We start from the raw sequence: 12281 nt of genomic DNA on the forward strand, positions 1-12281 counted from the left end.
CTGTGAGAGAGGGTTTATTACAGTTCCCTGTTATTTCAGCTGCAGTGAAAAAAAGTTATTAAAATAAGAGGCTGCAACTTTTTGATTATTCTTGTCTGAACTGCTACCAGAGGTCTGTGGAGTCCATGCTTGTTCAGATGTTACATTCCTATCTATCTCACTCTTTATGATGTTCGATATGGTTTTTACTTTCTTGTTTGAAAAGCTAATTTTTCTGCATGATGCATTTGTCTGGCCTCCCTGATTACATATGTTAGAAATTTCACTGTGTTTTTTGTAATGTAGTTTCACTGCTAAGTTCGTACTAGCCCCTTGTTCCATACACAGGTCTCTGTTTTTAGCACGTGATATTTTGATGTCAGTAGTTATCCACTCTTTCCTTCACATGAGGTTTTTTCATTTTAATCTGTTTTTGGGGGAAGCAGGCTTCAAAATGTTAAGCAATAAGGCCAGAAATGAATTAAATTTCTCAATCATTGTATCTGCCTGGTATACTTCATCTCATTGTTCATAGTGTAAACTGTTTCCATATTTTATTATTCTGACATGTTTACCCTGGGTGTGACCATTTACTGTTTTTCAACTACCAAGTTTTAAGGTTGCAATTTACCATCATGATCAGACAGACCATGTATTACAGCTTGTGTGTTTACATCATTGTAATTTGTGGGATCCAGAAACAAATTATTAATCAAGATATTGCTATGCTCTTCTATTCTTTTTGGGAGTGAGACTATCAGGGGTAGGCTGAAAGTTGACAAAGATGATTCAAGTTGTTTATTACTGTTACTATTTGAAAGAAAATTAATGTTAAAATCACCGCATACTGTAATCTGACTGTTATTCCTATAACAATATTTTGAAAGGAAAGCTACTATTTGCCATATAGCGGAGAGGCTGTGTTGCAGATGGGCACAATAAAAAGACAATTGTAAATAAATAAAGCTTTTGGACATTAAGGCCATTGTCCATAATAGACATAGACACACACACACACAAACACACACACGCACACACGCACACACACACACACACACACACACACACACACACACACACACACACACACACACACACGAACACTCACAAAAAAAAGGTGTGGTTTCAGTTGCCTGAAATTGCGGTCGCATGGGTGAGTTGCGTTTGTGAGCATGTGCGTGTGTGTGTTGTGTGTGTCTATGTCTATTGTTGAAAAAGGCCTTAATGGCTGAAAGCTTTATTTATTTGTGACAGTCTTTTGTTGTGCCTATCTGCAACTCAGCATCTCTGCTGTATGGTGAGTAGCAACTTTCCTTTCATAATATTGTTACATTCCATCCTGGATTTCCCATTGTTTGTTATTCCTATAAAGTTTTGTAAGAACTAATAATAGCTGCAAGAGGAACTTTTTAATGTTTCCCATAGGTGCCTGATAAACTGCAATTATTAGAGGAACTGAGCTTACAATTTTAATTTGACAGCACAGCATTCAAAATGTTGTTCAGTATAGCACCAAGCTACATTTATGTTTGTGATCTAAGAGTGCTGTGCATATAAATTGCCACTCTACCTTGGGTTAAGTTCGTTCTGCAATAGTAAGAAACAATTCCACAACTATTTACATGTATTTTATTTCTGTAGCTTCCAGGTGACCTTCAGTTTGGCAGAGCACAAAAAGCAATAGTTCCATCAGTGTCAGCTGTTTCTTGAAGAGAGAGAAGTAGAACTTCTTCTTTATTTAAAGGGCTTCCTATATTTTGGTAATCTATTGTACTTCTGACAGTTTTCTGAATGTTAGAATCAATATGAGCTAACTTATTATTAAAGAGTACATTTACTCTGTAACTTTCCTGTTAATTTTTCAAAGAAAATAGTTTGTATATCTCTAAATACTGAGTCCTATTTATAATACATCATTACTGTCATACAGCTTTACAACAAACAGTGCTGCTTGCAATATAGCTAGCAGAACCTTCTGTCCCTGAAAGTATATACTGAGGTATCTTATAGGAAGAGTGGTTAATGAGGTATGGTTTTAGTTATCTGTTTTATGCTAAATGGAAGTTTATTGAATATCTAACCACTAGAGTACATAACATGATTCGAAACATTCGACAAGGAGACAAAGTTTACACAAAAATTATTTTTACATCTGGTATTGTTACTGTTGTATTAAAGTTCAGTTAACCTGATTTTTATTATCAGTAACAAAAAGCATTAAGGAATACATATACAGGGAACTAAGTGTAAATCTTCCAGATTCCACAGTACCCTGTGGTGCAAGCAGTGGCACCATCACAGTACTAACTCACATCCATGAGTCATGTGCCTCCACTGGTATTCTCCTATCGAGCGAGTATTTAGTTTGCCATCCAGCCACTCTGCAGCCACTCTTCACTCCAGGCTTAACACCAAAAGCACCTAGCAGTTTTCCAGTTGGACATCCTTTGACAAGCAGTCTTCACACTCCCAGCTTCACCTCAGCTCTGCCTGGCACCTCATAATTCTGGTTCATTCACTGCATTGTCAATAGCGTATGACCTCACAGACTTCGTCTATCCTTGAGCACATGATCATTCATCACCAACTGAGGCCTCAATCACTTGATTGCTCACTGTCAATCATGGGCCACACGCCTCATCAGTGTCAGAACATTCCATTACAATCATCAGTGATTGACTGTCAGCCTGAACCAAGCACTGCATCCTCATATCCCTTCAACTCCTGCTTTTGTGCTCCGTTCACTGGATTTAATAAACATACAACTCTTCTTAGCTACCTGGGCACTTACTTTGCAGTGTATTTCTCCCATTGGGTCACACACTCTAGGTCAATGAGAATAATTGGTTTTGCCTTACATGACAAAAGTGACTGTCATCCAAAGCGGCAAACCCTCCATGATTTATGTGCTCAACCAGTGTAGCCTTCCGTACCAAGGCACTGTCTTGAAATGTGCTGATTTTTATCACATACATGTGCTCTCACTACCTCTGTGTCATTTTGGTACAGTGACGCAGCACTCAGATGTATCAGTGGATCTCCTGCTTTGCTTATGGTGCTTACAACATGACTATGAGCTTCTCCTACAAAAGTTAAACCTAATGACACAATCACTGCTACCTCAAAAATTCAATGAAGAGCTGGAGCATTGGCCCATCTCCCTCACACAGTTTTAAAATACTTCAGGGCATCCACAATTCAAGATCATGCCCTAGGAAGAGTCTTTCTTCCTATCTGTTCTGATGCTCCTCGACCCTGGTACAAACTTCTCTACCCTGACCTATGTTCACTTGTGGGACCAACATACTATCTGTTATGACACTTTCGATGCTCTTGTACACCCTCATAAATCTGAGGAACTTCCTTGATGACAAATTTTTGTGCCACTGAATACAACTATCTTTCCAAGGCACCTTACTTTATGCCAAATTGTCATACTCTTGTGCACACTGACAGTTCTGAGGCAGGTTCCTTGATGCCATGGGTTTCATTTCTCACCCTAATTTCTTTTCTTATTTTCCATGCTCCTTCAAATGCTATATATCTGTGTCTTCATTTGTGCCATTACCTTCTTCCAATGCCCACTGGGTCTAGCCTCCTTTGCCTTAAGCACCCAACAGATGGACCGCCTTCCCAACACTGGAGCACCTCCTCCCGTTTGCAGCCCCATCATCTGCAAGAAGGCTAGGTCATCTCTTCCTTAAGGGGAGACTGAGGCTATATTCACACCACTGTATAATATATACACTGACCATACAATCATGTATCGAATATTGTCACAGCTCCAGCCTGTTTAAGGACGCTTCCTCTGGAGATGAAACACAAACAATCTGCACCAACAGACACATTATATTGTTTACAATTGAACTTACAGCAGCTACACGTTACCATGTAGAGCAAACAGTGTTGCCATCATGGCACTATCTCACATCTGTGAGTCATGTGCCTCTGGTAGTATTCTTCTGCTAGACGAGTATTAAGGTTGCCAACTGAACACTCTGCATCCACTCTCCACTTAGGGCTTACTGCCTATTGCACCTAGCAGTTTCTCAACTGAAGCTCATTCAATGAGCAGTCTTCACACTCTGACTTCATGCTGGCTGCACCTAGCAGCTCATCATTTGGAGTTCACTGCCTATGATCTCATGCATTTTGTTCATCATTGAGCACCCGCTGTTCTTTGCCGACCAAGGCCTCGAACATCTGACAGCTCACCACTCACCATAGCTCACAGATCTGATCAGCCTGAACTGCCTAGTACAACCCTCACATCTCGTGCTACTGTACTCTGTTCATTGTCTTAATACTGGTCTTTGCTACCTAGGCACTTCAATTGTAGTGAGCTCCTCACTCTTGGTCACAAACATTAAAAAGACAACTGTAAACCAATGCCAGCCATAGTGGCTGTGTGGTTCTAGATGCTTCAGTCAGAACCGTGTGACTGCTACAGTCGCAGGTTCGAATCCTGCCTTGGGCTTGGATGTGTGTGATGTCCTTAGGTTAGTTAGTTTTAAGTAGTTCTAAGTTCTAGGGGACTGATGACCTCAGATGTTAAGTCCCATAGTGCTCAGAACTATTTGAACCATTTTGTAAATCAAAGCAGCAGCAAATAAGCAATCAGGATATCAAAGAAGGGCAGCAGTACCACCATGTCTGGAGGATGTTCTAGTGTCAAAGAGCACCAGTAAATTACTAAGCTAAACAATGAGCAACAGTTAGAATGTATATATCCATTAACATTGTTGTACAAGAACATTCCAGTTTTAAGTAGTAAAATGAGTGATTTAGAAGTGCTCCAAAATGATGATCTTAAGGACTCTCACTGGTTTGCGTCTATGAGCAATGGCCAAGGGAACCACAAACATTCACTGTTACAATTACAGATTTTAAAATGATAAGTTACTTCCCTAGGTAAACTTATAACTATTGTGAAGAATGTGTATTTGTTAGGAAGTGCTGTAATTAAAAAGACATTAAACAGAACTGCATTGAAAAAGAATCTGAGTGCTGCTCATGTGAACTAATGGGAAAAAAGCACTGTTATTGTTTTTATACATAGGTCATCAACAGATCAATTCACTTTGTTTTTATGAAGCCTGGAGAGCTTTCTAAATGAAACTAAAATTCAGTCAAAACACACAACTGTGCTTAGTAACTTTGATTTAAACTTCAGAACTGCAGGCACTAAAAGAAATCAATTGACAAGCTTCTTGATCTCATATGAACTGCCACCAATGAAACAAGAGACCAAGATACATGGCCAATGGAGTGAAATGACAATGGATTATCCATTTGTTGACAAATGTTTGACTATGACTCTCTGACAGACACTGGTTTTTTAGATCACAATACAATTCAATATATTCTTAAAATGTGCTTAATAAGAACTGTGGGGTAAATGAAAACTATGTCATGAGAAGAGTCAGGAATGAAAACAACAGAACTTTCAGCTACATGCTATGTAAATTAACATGGCAAAAGATTTCCCAGGACTGTGTCAACAAAGCATCTGACTAATTTTTCTGTTGTTGTTGTTGGAGACTGGTTTGATGCAGCTCTCCATGCCACTCTATCCTGTGCAAGCCTCTTCATCTCCCAGTACCTACTGCAACCTACATCCTTCTGAACCTGCTTAGTGTATTCATCTCTTGGTCTCCCTCCACTCTGCCCTCCAATACTAAACTGGTGATCCCTTGATGCCTCAGAACATGTCCTACCAACTGGTCCCTTCTTCTAGTCAAGTTGTGGCACAAACTTCTCTTCTCCCCAATCCTATTCAATACCTCCTCATTAGTTATGTGATCTACTCATCTAATCTTCAGCATTATTCTGTAGCACCACATTTCGAAAGCTTCTATTCTCTTCTTGTCCAACTATTTATCGTCCATGTTTCACTTCCATACATGGCTACACTCCATACAAATACTTTCAGAAGTGACTTCCTGACACTTAAATCTATACTCGATGTTAACAAATTTCTCTTCTTCAGAAACACTTTCCTTGCCATTGCCAGTCTACATTTTATATCCTCTCTACTTCGACCATCATCAGTTATTTTGCTCCCCAAATAGCAAATCTCCTTTACTACTTTAAGTGTCTCATTTCCTAATCTAATTCCCTCAGCATCACCTGACATAATTCGACTACATTCCATTATCCTCATTTTGCTTTTGTTGATGTTCATCTTATATCCTCCTTTCAAGACACTATCCATTCCATTCAACTGCTCTTCCAAGTCCTTTGCTGTCTCTGACAGAATTACAATGTCATCGGTGAACCTCAAAGTTTTTATTTCTTCTCCATGGATTTTAATACCTACCCCGAATATTTCTTTTGTTTCCTTACGGCTTGCTCAATATACAGATTGAATAACATTGGGGAGAGGTTACAACCCTGTCTTACTCCCTTCCCAACAACTGCTTCCCTTTTATGTCCCTCGACTCTTATAACTGCCATCTGGTTTCTGTACAAATTGTAAATAGCCTTTCACTCCCTGTATTTTACCCCTGACACCTTCAGAATTTGAAAGAGAGTATTCCAGTCAACATTTTCAAAAGCGTTCTCTAAGTCTACAAATGCTAGAAACATAGGTTTGTCTTTCCTTAATCTTTCTTGTAAGATAAGTCGTAAGGTCAGTATTGCCTCACATGTTCCAGTATTTCTATGGAATCCAAACTGATCTTCCCCGAGGTCGGCTTCTACTAGTTTTTCCACTTGTCTGTAAAGAATTCGTGTTAGTATTTTGCAGCTGTGGCTTATTAAACTGATTTTTCAGCAGTTTTCACATCTGTCAACAGCTGCTTTCTTTTGGATTGGAATTATTATGTTCTTCTTGAAGTTTGAGGGTGTTCCACCTGTTTCATACATCTTGCTCACCAGATGGTAGAGTTTTGTCAGGACTGACTCTCCCAAGGCTGTCAGTAGTTCCAATGGAATGTTGTCTACTCCGGGGGCCTTGTTTCGACTCAGGTCTTTCAGTGCTCTGTCAAACTCTTCACGCAGTATCGTCTCTCCCATTTGATCTTCATCTACATCCTCTTCCATTTCCATAATATTGTCCTCAAGTACATCACCCTTGTGTAGACCCTCTATATACTCCTTCCACCTTTCTGCTTTCCCTTCTTTGCTTAGAACTGGGTTTCCATCTGAGCTCTTGATGTTCATACAAGTGGTTCCCTTATCTCCAAAGGTCTCTTTAATTTTCCTGTAGGCTGTATCTATCTTACCTCTAGTGAGATAAGCCTCTACATCCTTGCATTTGTCCTCTAGCCATCCCTGCTTAGCCATTTTGCACTTCCTGTTGATCTCATTTTTGAGGCGTTTGTATTCCATTTTTCCTACTTCATTTACTGCATTTTTATATTTTCTCCTTCCATCAATTAAAGTCAATATTTCTTCTGTTATCCAAGGATTTCTACTCGCCCTTGTCTTTTTACCTACTTCATCCTCTGCTGCCTTCTCTACTTCATCCCTCAAAGCTACCCATTCTTCTTCTACTGTATTTCTTTCCCCCATACCTGTCAATTATTCCCTCCCTGAAACTCTGTACAACCTCTGGGTCTTTCAATTTATCCAGGTCCAATCTTCTTAAATTCCCGCCTTTTTGCAGTTTCTTCAGTTTTAATCTACAGTTCATAACCAAAAGATTGTGGTCAGAGTCCACATCTGCCCCTGGAAATGTCTTACAATTTAAAACTTGGTTCCTAAATCTCTGTCATACCATTATATAATCTATCTGATACCTTTTAGTATCTCCAGGGTTCTTCCATGCATACAACTATCTTTCATGATTCTTAAACCAAGTGTTAGCTATGATTAAGTTGTGCTCTGTACAAAATTCTACCAGGTGGCTTTCTCTTTCATTTCTCTCCCCCAATCCATATTCACCTTCTACGTTTCCCTCTCTCCCTTTTCCTACTACCAAATTCCAGCACCCTTCACAGTCTGAATAATTTCTTTTATTTCATCATACGTTTCTTCAATTTCTTCGTCATCTGCTGAGCTAGTTGGCATATAAACTTGTGCTAATGTAGTAGGTGTGGGCTTTGTATCTATCTCGGCCACAATAATGCATTCACTGTGCTGTTTGTAGTAGCTTACCCGCATTCCTATTTTCCTATTCATTATTAAACCTACTCCTGCATTACCCCTATTTGATTTTGTGTTTATAACCCTGTAGTCTCCTGACCAGAAGTCTTGTTCCTCCTGCCACCAAACTTCACTAATTCCTACTATATCTAACTTTAACCTATCCATTTCCCTTTTTAAATTTTCTAACCTACCTGCCCGATTAAGTGATCTGACATTCCACGCTCCGATCCGTTGAACGCCAGTTTTCTTTCTCCTGATAACAACATCCTCTTGAGCAGTCCCCGCCCGGAGATCCGAATGGGGGACTATTTTACCTCCGGAATATTTTACCCAAGAGGACATCATCATCATTTAATCATACACTTAAGCTGCATGACCTCGGGAAAAATTACGGCTGTAGTTTTCCCTTGCTTTCAGCCGTTCGCAGTACCAGCACAGCAAGGCTGTTTTGGTTATTGTTACAAGGCCAGATCAGTCAATCATCCAGACTGTTGCCCTTGCAACTACTGAAAAGGCTGCTGCCCCTCTTCAGGAACCACACGTTTGTCTGGCCTCTCAACAGGTACCCCTCCATTGTGGTTGCACCTGCGGTACGGCTATCTGTATCGCTGAGGCAAGCAAGACTCCCCACCAACGGCAAGGTCCATGGTTCATGGGGGGGAATTTTTCTGTATGCCTACTTATAAATGTTGCTTTGATGTTGCATTGACAGTAAAGAAAATAAAATTTAGTGTAAAACGAAATACATGGAAAACACTGGACATAAAGGATTCACCAGAAACTCTTAGAAAAAAACTTAATACAGCAGCGGAACAAAATGCAGCTTTAAAACTGTATTTAAGAAATTACAAGAAGATATCAAGGAAGGTCACAGTAGAAGCAAAAAAAGTTAGCAAATGACTGAACTATCAAACAAGGAGGCAATGAAATGAAATCAGTCACTGAAGTTAATAAAAACGTGGACAGAAATAAAGTAAGGCACAATAAATTCACAAAAAATGATCAAAAATGATTAGAAAGTACCATAAAATGAAAGAATGTTAGTGGATAAGTCAAGCCCTAGAATCTTTCAGGAAACCCAAATGATGCTTGTAGTGGAGAATTTGATATGAGAAATACTAATTAATTACTATAAATGAAGAAAATATTTTCTTTGACAATGAAGCTCCACAGAATATTAAAGCTGTGTGGCAGGGTGAAATTGAAGGAGGAAGTCTTTACACTTTCAGGTGTTACCTCATTGGAGACATAAGACAGGAGAAAACATGGAAATTTGGATTCTGCAAGCTCAGCAATTTCTTTTCATTGCTCTAAAAGTGAGTTTCCCAACAGCAGTAGGGCCTTACAATGACTTAGTAAAATATTTATTGAAATGTGCAACTGATTTTGACTCAGAACTTTAAATAAATATACTCAATACACTGTAATTCTGGATTCTCACACAAATTTAGTTCAGAAATTGATGTTTTGTTAGTCTTATAAGTTTTCTGTTTATCAGCCTGTCTGTTATTGCTAGACCATTACTGGATTGAAGGCATCAGTACCTGTCAATTCTGAATTACTTTGTCTGTATTATAATGATTGCAACACAACTCACCTTTCTGTACTGGTGGTATCTTCAGGTTCCAGAGTAAGGATGTCCCCCAACTTAAGCTCTGCTGATAAATCAAATGGCTGGAAACCAGGTGATGATATAGCTTCCCACCACAGAAGACATCCTTGCTCTGCTCCCTTTACAATGCCTGAGATGGTAACCACATCAAGAGGATTTACTGCATGATGTGTACTCTGTGACAGTATCCTAACTTCTGGAGGGTGGCCAGGCACAACCAACACAGTGACTTCCGCACTGTCAAAGCCTTCTTGACCCACTTTGTGTACATTTGCTGTCATTTTGTACCTGTATTTAGTGAAAATATATTATAGTGAACAAACATGTCATAACAAAAAATGGAACATCAGTTTACATTAAGAACAAATAAATTAAGTGCATTTGACAGACTAGCAAATGGTAGATGTATTTTGCAATTTCATTTTAGAGAAGTATAGTTTTCAACAAAATTCTGATCCAAGATAGGGGTTCAATACTGTGACTATTAATTCAGTACTGTAAACCTTATGACCAATAATATCAGATATTTTGATGATCACCACAGTTCACAGAATTGTTTCTTTAATGTCAACCTGCACTGCTGCATATATGGCTACCAGACCCAATTTAACAAGTAAAATTAGGAAGCAAGGTGACTGTCATTGCAAAGTAAATGTATTTGTGTGCTGATTGTGTGCAAAAGAGTATGTAAGATAAACAAGAAAAGAGCAGTAGCTCAAAAGCTAGAAGTGTCTTTGTGCTGTTAGAAGTTTCTGTTTATTATTATTTTAATAGTTTTAGGGTGCAAAATTGCTGAAGTTTCCACTGACCGGTTACAAAGACAGCATAATGCAAAGAGCACGGCCTCAACCTATGGTAACGTATTGTCCCAACACCCTCCACCAAACATTTTCCACTCCTCTGTTTTGTCATCTCCTCCCCATTCTTGTCTCCCACCCCGTTTATGTGTCTGCCTGTCTCTCCCTGTTCATCTCCTTTCCTCCTCAATTTTTTTCCCACCACCCTGCCCCACAACCTTCTAACACTGTGCCTTTGGGCATTCTAGTCCCTGTACACTCCACCAGATAGCGTTTGTCTCTCTCCCCACTTGCACACTACTATCCCTTCCCCTTCCATGCCCCCTCTGTTGCTGCTTTTATCCCCTGTGATTGTTGCATTCTGCCCCAAGACGCTGGAGTTGGCGGTCATGTGCGTATGAGGTGTACTTGCTTGTGGGTATGAATGGTGTGTGCCTCTCTTCTGCTGATGGAGGCTATGGCCAAAAGCTTTATGTAAATGTCTTGTAACTGTGCCTGTCTGCAGCTTAATGTGTCTTCTTTATGGTAAGTAGCAATCTGTCTTTTCCTACATTGTTGATAATGCAAAAAGATTAATTTTTGTAGCACAAGAATAAAAGACCTGATGATCCTGTAACTGTTGATAGTGTGTTACTGTCACAGTAATATACCAATACTCACTCTCCAACAGCCAGAGTTCCTTTTGGCAGCTGAAGAACAGGCTGAGACATAGCTGCTGCATACTCCTTCTCTATAAAACGATCATGATGGCCAGCCAAAAGGCAAGAACTGCCATCTCTCAAAGACAAACAACACCAAATAACCTGTAAAACATTTTGAGAAAAAAAGGATAATACGTACATTATCACATACACATTCAGGAAAACATAAACAATGAAACTTTTAGCACAAACACACTATTCATGTTCTAGTCACAAGATGATTTGCTAAATATATTTTCAAGAGATAGTAGGCAGCTTTCTTTGAGTTTCTACCTATTTACATTTTTCCAAATTTCCTACACACTTCCAGCAGGCAGACAAAGTTCTGACCACTCAAAGTACTTCTCATGGCAAACACTATTAATCTGACCTGACATCGGAACCTGAGGAGTGTTGCTGTATGGGCCATACATGTATCTTTTAGGCAATTTCTTTCATAGATAAACATCAGTTTTTTTGTCTTGCCAACAAAAGTATGTTGTGTATAAACTTAAATGAAGTACAAATCTGAAGGCAGGGTCATCAAAGTTCAAACTTAGTACTGAAAGCACATTATTACCAACACCAATGTAGATCTGGAACAGAACTGACCTCATGGATGGTGAGTGCAGCTATTTATAGAAATATTGAATACACTAGAATGCTGGTATTTGCATAAACACTGAATACTGAAGATTATACAAACATAAACTATTTCAAGAACTTTCCAGAAACAATAAATACTAAATAACAAATAGTTTTTGGTGATCTGGTTTGAACTGGCATTGATGCTAAACACTACCCTGCATGCAGCACAGATTGTGGCAGTGTTCCCTCCCCTGTCAGAAGTTCTCATTGAAGCCATCTGCAATACCTTGGATATAGATCTCATCAGTGGTTCTCTGTCTAACAATGCTGGCAGATATTCATGTTCTGGCCATGGTGTTACATCCCCTTCACTATGATGGAGACTTGGTGGCATTCCCTCTCAATGAAGCTTTGCAATTGTTGAGTTGGTCTTCAGTTTTCTTGAACCTCCCTTCATTGAACTGTGCCTATGGATTGTAGTAGATTTTCATACAGAGAGCATGCATGATGTCTCTGAACTTTTTTTTTCTTGGT

At 39.2% G+C, this 12281-nt stretch overlaps 1 protein-coding gene across 1 annotated transcript in view; it reads right to left on the reverse strand.

Moving 5' to 3' along the window:
* LOC126278850 (uncharacterized) overlaps positions 1–12281 on the reverse strand; it is a 445668-nt gene that overhangs the window by 250411 nt on the left and 182976 nt on the right. Inside the window, exons 16-17 of the mRNA XM_049979125.1 lie at positions 11140–11282; positions 9668–9970 (exon numbers count right to left, since the gene is read on the reverse strand). Coding sequence (XP_049835082.1) covers positions 9668–9970; positions 11140–11282 — 446 coding nt within the window. The remainder of the gene's footprint in view (positions 1–9667; positions 9971–11139; positions 11283–12281) is intronic.

This window comes from Schistocerca gregaria, chromosome 6, assembly GCF_023897955.1.
Source record: "Schistocerca gregaria isolate iqSchGreg1 chromosome 6, iqSchGreg1.2, whole genome shotgun sequence".
Classification (NCBI taxonomy): Eukaryota; Metazoa; Arthropoda; class Insecta; order Orthoptera; family Acrididae; genus Schistocerca; species Schistocerca gregaria.